Source organism: Parus major, chromosome 6, assembly GCF_001522545.3.
Source record: "Parus major isolate Abel chromosome 6, Parus_major1.1, whole genome shotgun sequence".
Taxonomy (NCBI): domain Eukaryota; kingdom Metazoa; phylum Chordata; class Aves; order Passeriformes; family Paridae; genus Parus; species Parus major.
Window position 1 is genome coordinate 13,626,957 of NC_031775.1, and position 20,875 is coordinate 13,647,831.

The following is a 20,875-nucleotide window of genomic DNA, read 5'->3' on the forward strand; positions in this document are numbered from 1 at the left end:
GCAGTTTCTAGCTGAGGATCTGGCAGAGCATTTTTAGAAGCACCACTAGAAGACCTGCTTGGGTATGTGCTGTTTCACTCCAATGATAGTACAGCAACTCAAAAGTTTTTGGCTAGGATAAATATGTTTCAGGTCTGCCAGATTTGTATTATTTTGGTTGCTAAGAAAATATCAGTTGAACTCTGCAGGTTGAGTTGAAATCAGGAAGGGAAAGAAATGGAGTAGAGGAGAGGGCCGTGGAGAAGAGGGAAAGTTGCCTTGTTCAAGACTGGATAGAAATGTAGTAGTGTCTTTCCAGGCTTACAGAAGCAAGTTTCTGTCAGAAGCTTTGCCTTACCAAAGCAATCTGCTCTATTTCTGGAAGAACACCTTTTGGTGGTCTGCAAAGTAGCAGTGTAACTTCTCGAGGAGCTCCTCTTAGCAAATGCAGGACATCCTAAACGGAAAGAAGGAATGTTATATTTCTGATGGAATACAGTATATTATACATGTCATTTTACCAAGTGAGATGGAGAAGACTTTTATTGTGAATGCTACATTTCTGGTATTTGTGCCTCTCAGCAGTGTCTGAAGGCCAATATTCACCACTGAAGGATTTTCATACAAATGGGCCATAGTTTATATGTGAACTTATATCTAAAGTAAAGTCAGTTCTGTTTACAGACTTCTGTTTCACCATCAGGTACATAGGTTTAGGTTAATTAATTTTCTTTTCTTGAAGAAAAAAACCAGAATTTTCAGGCAAATTCATTCAAACCACATGTGGCAGTAACACATCTTTGTTTAATTATTTCAGCATAGCTTCCCAAACTTCCATATTCCAATGAAAAAAATAAATCCACATGTGGGGAATTACCATTTAATTTCTTCATTGAATATAGAATTTCTTATTCCAGGCTAAAAATTTACACAGGATCTACCACTCCTGATAGAAATTTGAATCTGGGGCATTATATTTAGCATGACATTACAAAGCACAAATGACCACAGGGGGAAAATTGTTCCAATCATGCATAACAGCAACAAAGATTCCAACTAATTAACAACTGGTGTGCATCTAACAATAGAATTAATACATTAGTGGTAGAAACTTATAAATTAAATAGCAGAAGAAATTCACTGTCAGATTTCATTTAGAAAGGAAATTCTACATAGGAGTTCTAGAGAAGAATCCTACATAGAAATCAGATTAATTATATGCAGATTCTGCCTCCCTCTGGTAATAATTAAGTTTCAATGCATTGTCTTTATTAACCTGTTACCCAGATGGAGCCCCAGTAACAATACTTCCTGCTACCTGATACAGGAGCCCTTTGAGAGGTTTCCCATTCACATTTAAAATGACATCTCCAACTTCAATTTCTCCATTCTCTTCAGCTGGCTGCCCTGGAAACAGTCTTTTGATCCTGACAATAGCTCCTCCAAGGTGTTCACAAGCATCTCCTTCCATCTGCAGGACACTAAATCCAAGGCCTCCAGAGTTCTTGGTTAATTTCACTTCAAATGTGTTATCTGCTCAAATCAGAGGTTGGAAGAAAACTGGGAATCATGAGTGGTAACCCCTGAGGAGCCAGTATAAACTATACACTCAGAAGATTTTTTCCCTGTGTGCTGCAGAGATAGATCTACTGATACTAAAGTCAAAAGAAGGTTTAGGTGTTCCTTTATCTTTGAAGGTCTTTGAAATCTCACAATCAGAATAGGGAGAACAGGAATCTATTCCACCATGTGTTCATAATCTGGTACAAGCCCACAAAGGAAAAAGCTTTTTGTATGGCATAGAGAGATTCACATGCTATCTTTTTCTTACATTCTTCTGTAAGTGTTGCAAAGATTTTTACTATTCTGTGGCTGCCCAGTGCTGGTTTAGGTCTTGCATCAACCAGCATAAGCTAGAAATGGAGCTACTGCTTTTCCAAGAATCAAGAATGAGAGATCAGGCCTTTCCCAAACATCATGCTTGTAGCTGAATTTCAGTATAGAGGAGTAACTACCCCATGGAAAAGCATGGTTCAGACTTGGTGTTTATGAGACAGCCTTCAGTAAAAAATACAGTGTTTATTTGTTGGCTAAATTCTGTGTAAGTGATCTCTAAATCTTTGGCTTTTAAGAAATCAAGTGATGGCAGTCTCCAGTTTATTCCAGCTTCATCACTGTCACAGCATCAGCAGTTGTGCTGATAAGGCTCTCCTTGGGTAACAGCCTGGCCACATCCACACAGCTGCTTCCTACCCAGCAGTGCTGTGGAGTACAGACAGGGCTGTCCCCTTGCCAGACTCACCAAGGCTGAGAGACACAGTATTTATGCCTAGGAATAAATTCAGCTATATCTAGCCACTGTGACTCTACGAACATCAGAAATATTTTGTTCAGAATTGATTTTTGATAATATTAATATTGAACATTATCATTTTATTCAGTATACAGTTTTCCTTCCAACCTACAGAAATTTCATGGAATTCTTTTCATTCATTCCTTTCCTGCACATTGTAGGAAGTCACCCTGAGTTTCTTCTTTATCACTTACCATCTGTCAAAAAGCAGCAGTCCTTGGTACCATCTGTGAGGGATGTTGCCACAGAAACTACTGCACATTGGTCCTCCTTTCTGTCATTAGCAGTCAAACATGGCTCTGCCAGTTGGTAGTTTCCCCTTTCTAGAACCAGTTTGGCAATCTAAAACAATGATTAGCAGGTTCCAGTTACACAGGACACGGTGAGATCAAGTCTTTTTACTTTTCTGTTTAGAGGAATGGGGTAGGAGCAGAGCGGGGGTGGTTCTTTCAGCCAAACTTGGGTACTTGTGCTTCATACTAAATCCAGTTTAGTCTACTGGGTATCTTATTGATCTCTGCTGCTGTACAAACCTGGCCAGATTTCTTAAGGTGTTCCACAGCTTGTTTGTGGGTGATGCCACAGAGGCTGATGCCATCTACTTCCAGCAGACGATCACCTGAGGTAAGAAAAACAAAGAACAACCAAGAACATCAAGTTGCTTTGATGTTCAGGTTCAGAGGGTGTAAACTTTGAGGCTGCCCATGTTACAACAGATCCTAATGCTTACATGTGTCAAATTAATATTAATTCATAGGAAAGCAATACTGCTTGCTGTACAGCATTTTATAACTAGCAGCTAAAACATTCCAGAGTATGCTGTAAGTAAATGCAGTGATAGCATCTGGTTATCACAGTAACAATGATGTCAGAATCACTAGCCTGATAGCAGCTACAGAGGGTAACTGTACAATGTTGGTGTGAGGCTTCTGTTTTTTCAGTGGGATCCCTACATGTAGTACAAAGACAGGCTAAGGAATGATGGACAATATATTACATTTCACAGTTGTAACATGTCCAATCCCAAATGTGTTTCATCATCCACACTGAGTTCTGAAGGCCAGGGTTTTATTGCCAGACATGTTACCTATCTTTATTTGTCCGTCCTTATCTGCTGGTCCTCTGGGAATAATTGACTTCACATATATCCCACCATGACGCACACTGGTGTTAATTCCACCCTGCAAAACATGCCCACAGGTTAGAGTCTTCATATAGTCTTCCTGTGGTAAAAATCAAAGCAATTTACACATGCATTGCAAAGTAACTGCTTCAGGAATTACTTTCTTCTTTAAATATTGGAAAAAAGGGAAAGAGAATATTACTCCAAAACCCAATTTAGTTGTAATATACTTCCATAGGCACAAATCTTATTTTATTTTCTCAGGAAAATGCAATGTGTTTCGATTTGACTATATAAAAATATTTACTAAACATTCATAAATTTTTTCTTATGCTCACATAAAATGGTCTTCCATCTTTCAGTTATCCTTTAGCCCAGCTTCTACGCTGTGCAATATCCATTCTTCAATTATTAATCTTTCAGACAACATATCAAGCATGGACCTGAACTCGGACACTCAGAGAAATTCCAGATGAACCTAACAATCATGTTCTGTCCATCTACATCCCCTAGCCAAATTCAGATGAAAAAAATGGCCTTTAATTTCTTCTGCAGGCAATGAAATGGCTGTTGCTTCCCATTTCATTTCAGCAAAAACTGTAAAAGACATCTCAGTCTGGAGGAATAAACTAAACTTAAATAGCTAGGACAAGGACTTGTTATCCAAATGTGGCAGACATTTTTTATTGTTGCCTTCTCTTGTCCTCCCTGACCAAACTCTGCTTGCAGGGGTAGATCTTGTTCCCAAATTGAGTAAGGACAAAAGGGGCTTGTACTGCCAAGTGCTATATGCCAGGACACTTCTCTCACAGATGGTGTAGGTAAAAACCAGGGAATGAGCAGAGACAGTACTTCATGCATTCTATGTCAATCAGTTGGACACTTAGGTTTAAAATGTGCCATGATAACAATTTCTGTTATCAGCCTGTCTTCTGTCTTTGCTCTCAGTCAGGTAACAATTTGACAGACAATTAAAGATTAACAGTAACACTTGCAGTCACACTGATTCCAAAAGTCCCATCTTCTTTAACAAGTTCCACTGTGTAGATTTCCTTTGAGTTGGTTTCTGATGAAGATGCTAAGTGGGAAGAATCAGCTGCCTGTCTCAAAAATAAAAACTTTAATGAGATTACAGCATCTTGGTTTAAAAACAAAGAGTTGGCAGGGGGGTGGGGGGGACGCTGGGGAGAAGGAATTTAAAAAAAAAAAAAAAGGAAGAGAGCAAGTTTGATCCTGCTGTCACTGTAAACCTGGAGTGGTACCATTTATATCCCTGAGTTATTGGAAGCTTATGCTAATGCTACTCAAAATGCAATCTGTCTAAATGCACATAACCTAAGTATGCATAGGGAGGATGTCTAAAAGTAGGAAATTAGACATGGCATGTTCTGTGACTGGTTTGAAAACTTAAAGATTGCAAGAAAACATTCAAAATTTTGTCCCTCCACTGGAAAAGGAAGGAGAATTTTAAAACACTTTTCAGAACAGTTTCCCCATTTATTTACATATTCCCGACATGTGTATAATTTTGACATTTTCAATGTAATTTATTTAAAGGTTTTCTATCTCTTTTTCTTCACAGTTGCCTTCTACATGTATCTGGTATGTTGTTATTTGTTGTGTGCTGTGTGTAATATTGCTGAGCAGCATCAAAATCTCAGTTACCTCTACATCCAGGCTATCAGCTGAAGGAACTGGAATCCTAGGGCCTGATTTTGATGCTAAATTCCAAGAGAGAGTCTTCTCAAGTTCATCTATATTTGTGTCCTGTTCTTTGAGGAGAGCTGTATGACAATCCTGAATCTTTTTTCTCCCACTGTCTACACAGGAGATCTCAGATCCACTAGTGCTGTTTCCTCTTGATAGATTCTTGTCTTCATTTAATCCTTCTTCATACACGTCTGTAAAGCCATACCAAAATAAGACATTGTTGAATACAAATAGCAAGTAAACTTATAGAAAAATATTGTTATAAACCAGCACAAGAGGAGAAAGTAACTTTCTATTTCAACTGATTGTTAAATCAGATCTATAAAATGAGTTGTCAATGTAAAATGGAGCACTGCTATTGTAAGTATACATATTCAGGAATGTGTTTGCTTCCTCACTGCAGACCACTATGACTCTCTGTCAGAGAAGGAAATGCCAAAAGTCCTTTAGTGTTCAGCAAGGCAGCCCATAATAGATTTTTTCACACTGATGTAGCAGAGACATCACATGATACCTCCTAGGAGTCGACTATTTTAGTGTATGGTTGTTCTAGCTGGCATTCAGTAGCAGGAAGGTAGTACTACATCCCAGTGCCTAAAATGAGTTTCCTGAGTTAACTGTTAGCTTCCCAGAGCCAGCAGAGGCATTTGCCTTTATACCTTTGGGTTGAGAGATGATGAGCTCCACTTCATCAGGAGAATTCTGTATGATTTTAACTGCAGTATTAAATGAAACACCCTCAAGACTGATATTATTCACAGAGATGAGTCGTCCTCCTTAAAAAAAAAAAAAAAATATAAAGGCAAGAGAAAGCACATCTAAATAAGGAAATACATCCAGAGTAGCTAACTTTATATAACATAGCTAAACTATGCAAGTATTTTAATTCTAATTAAAAACTACGGAAAATGACCTGGTTTGATATTTCCAGCTCTGTCTGCAGGTCCCCCAGGGATAATTGAAGCGATAAAGATACCAAGGTCTAATTTTCCTACATTTTCTCCTCCAATAATTACAAAACCTGCAAAAATGAGATAGCATGAGAATGCAAACAGTGGCAGTATTAAAAAAGATTAATCTTAAGAGCACAAAAGGCTCTTACTCCAATGGCAGAAGTTTCATACGTGATCTTAGGCATGGGGAGCTTTGATTTACAGGGGATCAAGGTCTTGACTTGGGAGAGCTTTAAACTTAGATCATAATTAAAGTGTGCTGGTGTCTCTGATCACTATTTAGATAAAATTTCCCAATAACAATAACAATTTTTTTCTGGCTTGGTAACCTAACTACTTACTTGCATGAGTAATGAACTAGATAGACCTGCAGCATTTAACACCTGCAGGAGGGAAATGGTATAAAAGCTCATTAGATAAATTTGATCATTCTACATCATGCAACCAGGAAACCTGAGGTGGGCCATGTAAACTTATAATGTAAGAGATCTGTGAAAATTAAATCTACTGTTTGGTAGTTCAGTTTCACTATCCTAACTCTGGCTATTGAAATATATTCTTCTCACTGCTATAACAGTTGGGTTTGGGATTAGGATATTATACAGACCTGCACCATTTATAAATTTGATTTTTAGTTATATTAATGGTCATTTGTGAAGCCTGATGGTCTGAACTTATCCACTAGAACCAGATACAGTGTGATTAAGGTATTAGATAACAAAAATATTATCCAAGTAACAAACCAAAAGTTGAGAAACATTTATGTTAAGCTGGTATAAACATTTTGTGCCCCCACAGGCACCACCTGTAAGGTCTAAGAGAAATAAAATCTGTACATGTGTACTTCACATACAAAACTAAAACCATGTTTCTTTCATTCTACTCTTGGCACTTGGTACCTTTGGTCTCTGTGACCTTAGTTAATCCTCTGAAAATATAATGGTCTTGATTTATGTGCTTAGTTCTTTTCAGTCCTGGAAATTCTGAGTCTTTCACAAAGATTGCTACTCTTACTCTAAATGAACTAAAGGAATTTACAGTCCTGCCCAGCCTGAATCAGCTAGCATCAGTGTTAACACAAGGATCTGATGGTCCCAGTAACAAACATAATATTTATGTTCATTACTTACCAAATCCATTCTTAGGGTCACGTTTTAGGCTGACACAGATGATTTCTCTTTCTAGACCACTTAGCAAAACTTCCTTTTGCATGGCTGGTGATCCAGGTGCTGCAGAAACAAAACAGCTAGAATAAATGTAGAGTGATGCATTTATAGACAGTATATTCATGTATTATGAAAACTGGAGCTTCAAAAATTAATATATATTTTATCTTTGATTTCAATATTACTCTTACTTTTGAATCAATATAATTCTGGAAGGAAGCTCAAACAAGTGTTCAGAAGTTTCATTCTTTGAAAAAATCTCTGTAAAGGGCTGTGCAAGCTCTTCCTACAGTGTTCCTTTCTGGGAGAATATAAATTTTTCTGCAATGTTTTTATTAAGGTTAGAATATTTAAAGAGTCAGGTATGTAATGTCCACGGAACCTGAGGGTGATTTGGACTCAAAATCTTCTGTGGGCTCTAGCTTAGGCCCTGTGAGCCCTTTTGGCTCTGAAGGTGCAATCCAACCAACACTGATTGCAGGGATGACTATTTAACATTGAGCAATTGTCATAGTGTGTTTAAAGTAGTGTTGTAATTTTTAAATAGACTAATCAGATAATCATAGCTTCATATTCCATAGATTGGCTCCCCATGTGCATGCAGTCTGGCTTATGATAGAAAACTAGAAATCCATATTAGTCCTTATTCCAGGAGGTGTCATGCAAGTGCAAGAGCAGAGGAAAGACCTGGAGCCTATGCTGACTCATTCATTCATTACTGAATTGTAGATCTCAGTTTCAAACCAAACAATGACCTTTGAGCATGGGGATATTGCTCCATACCAGAGTCTCTGAGTGTACTGAACTCCATCTCTGTAGAGCATTAGGCACTATAGAGCATTACAGCATTATGGAATATATATATATATATATATATATATATATATATATATGTAGCATAGAATCATTTTATCACAAAGTCCCTTACCACTGAACCTGATGCAAACAATGACCTTTGAGCATGGGGATATTGCTCCATACCAGAGTCTCTGAGTGTACTGAACTCCATCTCTGTAGAGCATTAGGCACTATAGAGCATTACAGCATTATGGAATATATATATATATATATATATATATATATATATATGTAGCATATAGAATCATTTTATCACAAAGTCCCTTACCACTGAACCTGATGCAAACTGGGAGTTAAGGGGAAGAAAACAGCTTGTCTTGCTAAACTCTGGATTAATTTCCAGGACTATAAAAAAGGATAGTCTTTAATTTATAAGTAAAGTATATATTGGTCTCCTTCTATTGAAACAATAAACATGGAAGGACACTATCTCTCTTTATGATTATTATACTCACCACTGATTGTGTTCTGAGTTGAATGGATTGAGAGGAAGTCATAACTCCTTTGCTTTCCATTCAAATTGATGTGCATTTCTGACTGGGATAGCCCTGATACAGATCTGCATGGCAGGAAAGGGACACTGTTACAATAAAAAAACAGCAATTGTATTTAGCACTCTTCATTGTCATTAGTCTGTCAGAGCCTAGTTGGAAATGTACAGGTTTATAGCCTTTCAATGAGTATTCTGATTTCTGGGACATATTTAATTTTAGGGGAGAGGTAGTTTATCCTTACCAACATTTCCTTCCAAATAACAGTTGTCATTAGACCACTCATGTCATGACTGATGCCTCCTGTGTTTTGCTCTGAGCTGACTGCAAGTATCAAGAAACACTGCATAGCTTCACCATGATTCATTTAACCCTGCTGTCCATTTAGACAAAACCATATCTGAAAGATTTTCTGGTAGTTCATGTTCTCCTTGACTCTATTCCAACCCTTAGTATTCTAAAAGGCACTAGAATTCATCAAAGGCCTTGAGGCTGTGCAGCTACAGTAACCACCTACACAGGTGAATGCACCAAAACAAAGAGGGAGAAGTTCTTGCACTGTTCCCTATGATTTGCACATTTAGACATGGAGGCCAACTAAGTAATGATCTCTGCATTCCTGATCAAAACTGGCTTCTGATGGTTTTTTAGTTCACATGCTGTAATTTCCAGTGAAGATACGCAGACATTAAATATATTACATTTCTTCTCCCTCATTTTTTAATACCCCATAACCCAATTAGTGGTTTCTTCTTGAATCTGCTACAAATTTAAATGTCACTCTTTTTCAAGTTCTTCTCTGTTAGCCAATTAACTTGCTGCCTGCATTTGCACTACTACTGGCACCATGGAGCCCCAGACCTTTTGGTGTGACCACAGTAAGAACTTAAAAAAACAAAAAAAAGTTTATGTCTGAGTCTTCTTACACATGTTCAGAGAGGAAAAGCAAACCTACCTGCCAAGATTGCTTTTGTCTCTAGTCCTGTTGTTGGTTTCCACACTGAGGTTATCACAAGATTTGCTCATCATCCCAGCAGAAAGGTTTTCCAGGTTTGCTCCATAGAGCACATTCTCTGACCGAGACAGTCTCTGAATAAGGGCAAGGTGTTCATGCTGAGCTGCATATGCAGAATTTGATTTGTCTATTTCCAGAAATTTACTGTCCTCTGAATGAGAAGCAGGAGGGGAGAAGAAGCAAATACAAATCCACTGATATTATCACATTCTTTTAAGCTCAAAGGAAATTTAAATAAAATATTTTGAATATGCCAGAAAATAATATTGACATTACAGATGTATTTGTTCTTTTATCCTTGTGGACACCTTGGTCTTGGGGTGAATAGAAGGAGTTTTCTTTCATAAAAAGCATATGCTGCATTTAAGTTTAATTTCTGTGAATTATACTACAAGTGCACTTTCCACAAAGACAGGTGAAATGCGCAACCCTATATAACTTAAACCTGAATATTTCTGTAAAGTGTATTTTGTAAATGATTGGTGTATGAGAAACATCTGTCTTTTAGAGTCTGAATTATCCAGGTTGCTAATTTCTCATCCTTCACAGGCATTCCACTCCAGTATATTTATATCCAAGAAGACAGGAACTCTAGGAAATATTCTCTCCAAAGTTCAGGGGAACACCAAGGAACTGAGTCATTTGCACAAGTGAAGTCAAGTGGGGACCATCTTGGTGGCAATACTTTCTATCCAGTTTTCTACCTTTCTGTGAAATCTACTACTTGCTTAATGACACCTGGGCTCTTCTATATTCAAATTTGTCCGCTTCTGAAACAAAGTGGTGCTGAAAGAGACATTAATTTATTTAGGTTCTCAGTGGGTGGGCTGGAGAGGGGACTTGGAGGATGGAGGGACAGCAGGCAATTGCAGACACACTGGAAAATAAAATCTTGACTTGATACAGGCTAGCATAAACATGAACTTAAATTCTGCTTCTACATGCCAGCTAAAGTGCTGTGTGTTTTTCTAACAAATAGTAGCCTGAATACAACTTTCTAGAACACTACTCTGCAGCATTAAATCTAGGTTCCCTCTTTCCTCAGACTTTGATTAGAGGCATTTCTTAAGGCATCAGAAGTCTTAACTATCCAGAGTAACTCAGCCTGGGAGTTGCCACGGTGATTCTGAAGTAGAGGGTGGCTTCAGGTTTTGAAGTGATGGTTACTATAAATCTGAGCAGTGCATCAAAAGCAGAAACATGCAGAAAGAGTCTCATCATCTCTTACAGACTCACTGTGGTGAGTGGTGGCAAAGGCAGAATTTTGAATTACTGTCTGTCACTGCCTTACCAAGCTTTTTTTTCTGGGACAGCAAGCACACCCTGAAGCCCAGAATCTGCGGTCACGTGGCTTGTGTAAGTCTGGCTCGTTTCAGTGATTTGGTGTACTTGTAGTCAGCACTTGGGTTATAATTTTCTTAGTTCTCAATAACTGTATTCTGTTATATATGGAATGTATTTTTTTTTTTAAGATGAATTACCACAAGCAAATGTGACACAGGCAACTGTAAGATGCACTATTAGCACTCATTTTAATGCAATAAAGAACAATCCCACTAAATCATGTTAGAAGCTGGAGATGTCAAGCAACAAACATTTAGGTTCAAGATGCCTTGAACCTAAATGCCATCCTCTGGCTTTTTTCCATTGTAACAATTTTGTGCAAAAATTTCAACTTTCATTAAATAATTTTAGTGGTAAGGAGGCAATATGTCAATCATCCTGTTGAATGCCATGGTAGTATTTGTTGCCAACACTTTTATGGTTTTACTACAGAAAGGAACATCCCAGAAGATAAGGCATGACATTTGATTTTCCTGCAGTGACTCACCAGGTCAAACACTCAAGGGTTGTTAAATGATCCTGGTTCTGTTAAAGGCAGTGGATGAGCTAGTGAAAACTCATATTGCTCCACTGAAGTAAAGAGTGATGATGGTTGTCAGCTTAGGCTCTTATTTCTTATGTGCCTCAGTTTCCCCATAACAATCCTTGCCCATCTTTACAGAACATGCTGACAACTGTGGGTGATATGTGCTATGTACTTGCTCTGGATAGAGCAGCATTTTGTCTTAGAAACTATGGAAAATTTGAAGCCTGAGGAGCTGCCATTCATGGCACAGACATGGCAAAATCTAAGAGCTGCTAGCAGGTATATAGTGAAGTGGCTGTGACTCACATGCCTTTAGTGGTTTTGTCCTGGGACTGAACCATTGGGTTGCATCCCTCTCTTATGCAAAATAACTAAGTTCAGCTCCAGCATGTCTGGGCACTATTATAGTTTTAATTTGTGTGGAACATTTTTCAGGTTATATTTGGGGTAGGTCTGATACATTTCTGTGGAATTCTCAGCAGCAGAGTTCTCCTGAAGGGAAGTGAAATCATGCTTATTTCTTTTTTTAATCTGAGTTCAGCTACTTAGTTGTTCTATTCAGAGAATCTCTCTTCACCCCCCTACACATGCCTACTAACATACATATGCTGAATTAGACTTAATCAGACAAATTAGACTCTTCTAACTTTCAGTGTAGTAGGAGAAATTATTTTCTACTGAAGCAGAGTGAAACTGAGGTGGCAGGTTCTAATTCTCAGATTTGGTGCATGTACCTTACCTAAAACATAACCTTGTCCTATGGTCCCTGTAGCAAAAGTGCATTTATACCTCACCTGATGAAGTTTGCCGAAGTTGCCTAGAGTTCATCTGTGCATTGAATTTGTGCTGGGCAGAGCAGAGGTCCAGTAGGTATTTACATGTCTTTGCTGTATCAGTAATGAAGGTGTGTTTCTTGCCACTGAAACTGCTTTCAATCATGAATTTTTTTCTCTGAAGGGGAAATAAAAGCACAGGTTGCTTCATATATCAGTCACTACACTGAGGCACTGGCAGTTCATTTTTATAATCTTGTTGGTTTGTTCCAGTTGTATTTATGCCTGACTGCATCCCTTTTGCATGCAGGAAATGCCTGTTGTAAATTCAGCACTTGTAAGCCAGGTGTCTGTCATTGGGATCATAACTCTTCTATGTTGAAAATCAAGAGCCTTAGGACATTGAATGCATTGACAGCAGGTTGCTGAAACTGCAACATTTGGCTCCACAGATGTTAAAATTATTAAACAAATTTGATATGAAAAGGAACATATCTTCAAGGGAGAGAAGGACTATTTTTGGAGAGCAAGCAAGCTGGAAAATTTGCAATCCAGTTTGGCACCTAAACTGTACAGCAGTACATTGATACACCTCTAATGTCAAAATCCCATTTAGAAATGGGTCACAATCTTGTCACCAATACTAGTTTGTTAGCAGACCTCAATATTCAAGGAGATGAGGACGAGTATAATGAGATCTGGAAAGTGGAAGACATAATCCCATGAACTCATGTAGGCAGAAAAACAGAAGAAAAGAGCAGTAAAGACAAGAGAGGAATGAGTATAGAATATGCTGTAGAGAAATTTGGCATAGTCTCTGTAATAATCAGCACCAGATTATTCAATTTTATAGTAATTTGTCTTTGGCCTTGACATAAATACTGCAGAACTATACTTCACAAAGGACTCAGTATCTTCATATCCACATCCCGATCAAGCTTTGATTTTAAACTCTTTTCAGAAAGGACTTGCCCATATAGAGTCACTCTCATTCTCACTCTGAATGCAATAAATTTGTCAAAACAACAGGAAGAAAGGCAGTAAAACAGTAGATATTTTAGAGAGAGATTTAGTTAGTTCCAACTCACATGAGCTGAAATTCTTTCTGTTTCACGCCACTGGAATCTTAAACTGGCAATTCTAGTGTGATTTTTGTTCTCATAGACGATGATGCCTTTGGCACAGATTCCAAGGATGATGTCCCCTTCTGTCCCTTTCTTCTCTTGGGATACACGATAGAATAACACTCCATATTCAGGAAGTTGCTGAGTCACCTTGTAGAGAGAAAGTGCTTTTACCATGCCTTACTCAAAAAGATTCATGGGAAGAAAAGCTGGGTAGATGGAGGAGAAAATACTTTTGAGTGTCTGAGGAGCCAGTGTCTGCCCCTGCCATGCAGGGGATATTCTGAGGAAGTCACCCAGAGGTTCTGGGGGTTCATGCTTGTCTTTCTGCCTCCTGTACTTGGCCACAAAGGTGTTAAAATGTGACTCAGACACTTTACAGAACTCTGGAATATAACTAGGATTTACTGTCTGATCTGCAGACCAATATAAGTTTATCCTAAAACCTTATCTTTCCTTTCTGGGAAGCTACTGTAGAATCCCCAAATGACTTTTCAATTATGAACAGAGATTTTCAGTGACCAAAATAAAACACTTTAAGAAGATCTATTTTTTGTAGAAAGTAACCATAGTACAAATGTTCAGGTCCTGAAAACTAGGGCATCTATAATCACTAGCTGAATCTGGGTTTTAATTTTTAATCCCTTTCATATTTGGAATTTACATGCTCTTGCCATGGGGTCTGTCTTTCCCACTTTGTATGATGTGTTGGCTCCTTCTACAGACTTATTGAAACAGATACTAACAAAGCTGCTTTTCTTCATTGGATTTGCCACGCATGATGGGACTGTCATTAAGGCTAAGCTTCAATCTTTTTCTTCAATTGCACTGACAGTGATAGATGACGGACTAATAAAATTAAATAGCAGCTGAACTAAAATACTGTGAATAACAGTGTGTGGCACTGCAGCAAAATGACTACTGGTATTTATCCATTATTTAATCCCTGATATTTTTCATTTGATGGAAAGCAGAGAGATTTGGGGAGAAGGACAAATTAGCTGGAAAACGTTAAATCCCACATCATTGTGACGCTTTAGAGCCCTAGAGAAGTAGACAAATGAAAAAATACTTCAGATAACTCCTTCCTCACTTCCAGGGTTCACAGATACTTTTAAACAATCACTACATGTTTAGAAAGTGGCTGAACACTTGCTGTAATTTCTGAAGTCAAAAAAGTGCTTATTCTCATGTTTTATAATCTTCTGGAGCCCAGACATGTTGGTAACATGCCAAAAATTTACATCAAGCCTTAGAATGCTGCAAATACACCAAAACGTGTTATGAAAACTCTCAGTGATGAGTGACAGTATCTACAGCAGAATGAAATACTGAGATTTTTGTTGACTGTACAAATTTTTTCATCATATCTAAAATCTACTGTATCAGGCAAGAGGAAAATAGACAAGAGTAACTAGAGAGGTGCTTTCAACCTCAAAATTAATAAATAGTGTTTGGGGTAAGGCAATTTACCTTTAAAAATTCTAGTTCAGCTTCATCCTCAAATAGGGAGCGATTCATACGATGTAATTTAGCAAGCTCTCGCTGTACATATGCCAGGGTCATTCTCTCTATTCGACTTGCTGGAACGTAGTCTTCAACACGAAAATAGCTCTTTCCATGCATCTGTAGGGGAAAAAAAATTGAAAAAAATACCAAAGAGACAGAGACCTTTTCTTCTTTCTTGACTTTTATTATTCACTGCATTCCATTTTCAGGGTGACCCATATGCAGAAGTCACCCTGCTGCCACTTCCCAAAGGAAAGTGGGAACAGCACCTAGTGTCCTGACAGCCAAATTGCCTCTTGCCCCTGTGCTCAGGCAGCTGCTCCAAGCACACACCACTCCTTTGGGCAGAGGGGAGAAAGGAGCTGGGCCTACAGGAGTGTCCTGCACTGCTGACAGCTACAGCTGCATCAGTACAACAGTGCATCAGTACAACCTGCATTGCCATGATAGATCTGACCACATGGATCAGACCACTCAGAGTTCAATTAACAGAGATACACTGATTTACGTAGCTGAAGATACAGAAGACAACATAAATGGGTGTTTTCTATACACTTCAAAAGTAGGACAGCTAGTCGGATATACAGTCAGAGACATGAAATAGCTGTGAATTCTGAAGTGTTCATTTTCTTTTCTCTTCCCTATTTAATAATCTCTTTAAACCCCTCTGCACGTCCAAGCTGGGCCTGTGTCAGAAACTTTCTACAGATTTTATGGAGTTTCCAGGATATCTTATCAATTATGAGGAACCTAGATTCTCTCATCATTCTGTCATATTTCCTGGGAAATTCACCTGGCTCATTACTATTCCATCATCAGAAAAATTTTGTAATTTTTTTTTTATTAAGTCTGAAGGACTTATCTGGAGGACTTAAGTTTTCTGCTGTTCACATTTCCTCTTTAAACACTATGTGACAAACAAAAGCTGCAAAAGTTGTACAGAGAGACCTCTGAGAAATACTGCATTATTTCTCCACACCTCAGAAGCATAATTGCCAAGCTCTGCTTGCAAAGCCAAAGCGCCGAGTTTCAGGGCAGTCTCATCACTGCAATATAATCGCTCCTCCAAAATATCTTTACGAAGCTGCAGGTAAAACTGATGCCTTGTCAAGCCGTGTCTGGAATAGAAAATGGTTTAGGAACTCAGGAGCAGCTTTGAATGGTATCCCTTAATGCTACTGGTTTTCCTTCCATCAGCAGAGTTGTGCACTTACTGAATAACATTAAAGTGGTTGACAAAGAATTTTATTCTTAGAAAGAGTGTGAAATTAATGATGGACATTTTCTTCTTGGGTTGGTCATTCCAGCCATCTGGGGCAACTTTGTAGAGTTTGGTCTCTTCATCCAAAAAGAAGAATTCTTTACCTGAAATGAGAATGTTGGGTTCTGTGATAAACCTGGATATATTTCAGCAGCTTAAAGTTCTGATTTCTTCATTGAGTGCATCACTAGCAATAAAACATAAAATGAATTTGGGATGTCAGCTGAGATTTACTTCTCTGTGTCATGATTTTACTTATTGCTCCTTTGATGGAGAACTTAGGACAGTATGTAATTTTGAATTACAAATGTTAGATGCTGTAATTAGTATGGTATCTGTGAAATCACTCAAGGATTTATGGGGCTTGCATTCTTCTCACCATTCAGGTTCTACATCCCTTTGTAATCCTCATGCTCTACACACAAGGTGTGTGCTCTTTCCCAGTGCCTCAGCTGTGCCTGCCATCAGAAAGCATGAGGGGGAAACGTGGGTCTGGTAGATGACATATCTGAATCTGTATTCCCATTTATATCTAGGAATAAACACAGGCAATCTTTCCAAGTGCACTGCTTCTTGGAATTTCTGCTGGAGCTGCATGGCTCAGTATTATTTGAGTGCAAGGCTGGGACACAGCATTTTCTGCCTGGGAATATCAGCCAGTAAATGTCATATGGCTGTGATGATGCACAGTCCTAGGGCAGACATGCTTTCCATCAGTGCAGTGTAGTTTTAATCAACATACCTTATTTTTGCACAAGTTTTGTATCTGCTTCTACCTAAGGATCTTAAAGGATCTTACTGGAACTCATTGATAAAGTGACTCCAGAGGCACTGACGGACAGAGCTGTCACTGTACTTAAGTGTCTCATTACCTTTCAGGTAAGCCAAGCCAAAGTAGAAATGTTCCACCAAGTTTGCATATGCCACCACAGTGTTGAAAACATCTCTTGCCTTGGTCTTGATGTCACATTGCACCTCAAGGCACTGGCCATTCAGTAAAATTACGTTAAGATCCCTTTGGGACAAATAGGATTTCCCTTTTTTAGTCTAAGAACACACAAGAAAGAATGAAGAATGAGTGCCAAGTATAAGCAATGTGAGTTCCACAGTATTTTATTACTGAGGCCCACTAGTAGCCTGTCTCTAAACAACCTGTTGGAATTGGTCACAACACCATGCTATTCTCTGTCTCCCTTCTCATAAATTAATATCACAAACATTTCTTTTTTTAAAAAAAAACAAGAGAATCACAACAAAACAGCTGAGCATACTCAAATTCTCCAGTCACCAGGGTTATTCTAGATTTGTGGCTAATTCCAAATTTGCTTTGCTCTCATTTTTACTGCTGTCTGCTGTCAACTTTCTACCCAATCTTAAGCAAAGGTGAAGTATGTGCTTTCAAGCTGGAGAAGTCCCTCACGTTGGAATGTCATATTGCAGATTTGCTGTACAGTCTTTGTCTCAAAAGTCTAGGGCTAAAGTGAGCATTCTTAGCTGAGAAGGATAAATGAAGCTTTTTTTGCAGCCACAGAAGTAACTAAATAGCGCTAAGAATTAAAACATATCCTTTCAAGTCTCAATACCTCTATAGGAACCCTAACTTTTTTTTAGAGGAGGACATGAGAAGAATACTGGGTTGAGACTGAGGTGCTACTTACAAAGAGCCCTGACTAAAATGTCACTGGATTAGTTCTAAATTCTTAATGTTCATACTTACCACAATTGATCCAGGCAGCTGTAAGGTCACTGGTGGTTCGCTAGACAAAATAACAAACTCTGGACCTGAAAACTGCAAGGAGACAATTTAGAAATTTAGTAATTCTTCTTAATGGAACGAAGATCCCAAACACAAGTATCAATGAAACCCATTTCTATTGATCTGTATGCTGGACCTAATTGACTTCAGTGTCTAATAAGATGCAAATGCTGACTGATGACTTCTCTCTGCTTGGGGTCTCTCCTGTGTAGACTCTCCAGGGTCTAAGTAGGGGTAAGCTCATGCTGAAGCCTTTTCCTCTGTAAAGGCACTTAACCCATTTCCTTTGAAAGGCACCTGTTTTCATGGCACAGAAACTTAATTTATTCCGAGACTTTTTCTCATTTGATTCTCAAATTACTCTGAGGACAGTTACAGACATGTAAACACATACATACACACCACTGTGATTGAATAAACCCAGCTTTCTTAAGAGCTAGACTGAAATACAGTCCTCCCTATAATAAAGGTTGACTGATAGTTCTTATTAGTAGACACTGTATTCCTTTATTTTAACTTCAAATAACTTCAACATTTTTTAAGGTCTTTTTTTCTTGCTGAGCATTCATCTCAACTAATTGTATATATTGGGTTTTCATCAGATACATCTATGCTTTTAGATCCCCCTTGTCTTCAAGTAATAAGATGTGAATCTTTCTAGCCATTTACCATGACTTAGTAACTAGACCCATTCAGATACTTTAAAAAAACCTCAATATTTATTTAATAATAATAATAGTATGGTCCTACCAACAAACAATGCAGTTTTGTATCACAATAAAGAGGGAATAGCACTGTGTTTAACAGTTGCTGAACTCCTTCTGTAAAAGGCCATTATTATCCCCACAAAAATCATAATAATAAAATTTAAAAATAATTCAATCTAAAATAATAAAAAAATTAAAAAATTATATGAGAAAAGATAGTTTTCCAAAGTGTCTAACTGAAGCTCTTGGCCAAATATTTGTCACTGGTCACTGTTGAGCTTCTGAACTGGACTCATCAGCCTGAAACCTGTCCCTTCTTGTTCCACAACAGAAAACTCCATATGAAGGGTCATGGTGGAGTTTTCAGTGATTCAGTTATTTCTGAATTTTTGCAATCCAACTTTTAAAGAAACATTATCCTTTCCATTTAACAGAGTCCTACCACAACTTAGCAACTAGAAATAGTCAATTAATAGAACTGTCTGGGCACATTCACTGCTGGTCTATGCTTTCTGTCCAGATATGCACAAAATTTTTTTTAATTTTTTTAAATTTAAAAAAAAATTAAGTCCTTTGAGCACCATTGGCTGACAAAGGTTTGGGTTAAGTGTCTCCGTAATTTTTTTTTTTCTGTTCTGAAGCTGAAGTCAAAGTGGTTGGTGAAAACAGTCCATATGGTGTTTGATGCTTGCAAAAATCACATATGTAGGTCAGAGAGGGTTCAATTACCAGCTTTTGCACAGTCTTTATGGACAATTGCTTTCACTGCCTTCAGTTCTGACAGCACAACTGGATCATGCCTAATTTGGAGTCTGTCAATTTAGAATACTCATCTAATAAGATGACTCAGTAGCTAATATGCACATCACTGTTGAACAAAAATTAGATGAGAGACTTCTCTTCAGTGATATTTTGAAATCAGCTTATATCTTTTGCATCATTCACCTTTTCTTTCCTGTGGAACAAACATTTCTGTGATGCAGCAGCTGCTGAGTAGTCCTTTGTAGACACAGAGAAGGTGGAGCCCAAGCTTAGTAGGTTCTGTCGGTTGTTCTTCTGTGTTCCACCCGGGATTTCTTCTACAGCGCTCACCGACCTTCAAGGGAAATGTCACAGTGAGGAAAACATGCAACATGCAATCAACACAACACCAACTTGGGGACAGAGAGCTTAAGGTACAGTAACTACTGCAATACTATGAAGTCAAAGACAATGTCTCTTACAAGCTTCTTACTGCTTTACAGAAAAAGAGAAATAATTTAACAGGAGTAATATTACTGGTGCCCTTTATAAATAATTCTAAACTCTGCTTTGATTCAACAGAGTCAGGTTTGTTGGGTTTTTTTTTCATTTGGTGAGCCAGATCTAGTTTGTCTAAATTTGGTGAAGTGTAAGTGTATAGCCCCATTCCCTTCTGGGAATTTTACAGGATGAAGCAAATTCCTCATTTATTATTTTCTGAAGAAAAAAGCTTCAGGAAGCCTTAACATTTGTTATTACATTATTCAGAATTTTCCAGGAATAGGAATTAAATTATTTGAATACTTATTCATTAGGATATATTAATGTCCTTGGGAGCTAAGGGAATTTTCAATTTAATTAAGAAAAAGGTGTGTGAAATCTCAGATGAGAAAGCTCTCTTTGTACTATGGTTTTAATGAAGAAAGTAATGGTGTATTCCATATGATCAGATGTATATCCTTAGAATAAACTTCAAATATACTATGTACTCAATGAATAAATAATTATTACGTGGTTCAGAAGGAGAGGTTTCATTCAGGTGGACTTTTGTTAATTGCATTTTTTCAACAAATATCAAAGACACATGGAAACTTTTCCATTATCCCAAAGTCTCATCCTTTTCTTTTGCACATTGCAGATTTACTTCAGGAAACTATTCAAGGAATTTCTAAAAATTTTAACAAATTAACTGGAGTAATTTTTCATCTCTTGTGCCTAGTATCCAATAACAGGGAACATGGGTGTGGTTCAAAGCTACAGTAGAAGGGGTTCAGAGAGAATGTTAGGAACCATTTCTTTACTTAGAAGGGGACTAAGTAAAATTACTTTACTGGAACAGGCTTCCTGGAGAGATGCTCACTAGTCCAAGCCCATCAGTTTTTAAGAGGCATTTGGAGATGCCCTTAATAACATGCTTTAACTTTTGATCTGCTCTTAATTGGTCAGACAGTTGGATTAGATGATTATTGTGAGTCTTCTCTTCTCT

General features: G+C 37.9%; 1 protein-coding gene across 2 annotated transcripts in view; it reads right to left on the reverse strand.

Annotated features, from left to right (window-relative positions):
- Positions 1-20,875, reverse strand: part of FRMPD2 (FERM and PDZ domain containing 2) — a 56,974-nt gene that overhangs the window by 27,702 nt on the left and 8,397 nt on the right. For both annotated transcript variants that reach the window (XM_033515746.1, XM_033515747.1), the window contains exons 5-24: positions 19,594-19,744; positions 17,903-17,974; positions 17,058-17,232; positions 16,139-16,289; positions 15,904-16,042; positions 14,889-15,041; positions 13,380-13,565; positions 12,313-12,469; positions 9,589-9,799; positions 8,598-8,701; positions 7,249-7,347; positions 6,079-6,186; positions 5,825-5,941; positions 5,121-5,356; positions 4,451-4,555; positions 3,420-3,513; positions 2,866-2,951; positions 2,527-2,674; positions 1,298-1,512; positions 338-436 (exon numbers count right to left, since the gene is read on the reverse strand). In XM_033515746.1, the coding sequence (XP_033371637.1) occupies positions 338-436; positions 1,298-1,512; positions 2,527-2,674; positions 2,866-2,951; positions 3,420-3,513; positions 4,451-4,555; positions 5,121-5,356; positions 5,825-5,941; positions 6,079-6,186; positions 7,249-7,347; positions 8,598-8,701; positions 9,589-9,799; positions 12,313-12,469; positions 13,380-13,565; positions 14,889-15,041; positions 15,904-16,042; positions 16,139-16,289; positions 17,058-17,232; positions 17,903-17,974; positions 19,594-19,744 (2,806 nt within the window). The remainder of the gene's footprint in view (positions 1-337; positions 437-1,297; positions 1,513-2,526; positions 2,675-2,865; positions 2,952-3,419; positions 3,514-4,450; positions 4,556-5,120; positions 5,357-5,824; positions 5,942-6,078; positions 6,187-7,248; positions 7,348-8,597; positions 8,702-9,588; positions 9,800-12,312; positions 12,470-13,379; positions 13,566-14,888; positions 15,042-15,903; positions 16,043-16,138; positions 16,290-17,057; positions 17,233-17,902; positions 17,975-19,593; positions 19,745-20,875) is intronic.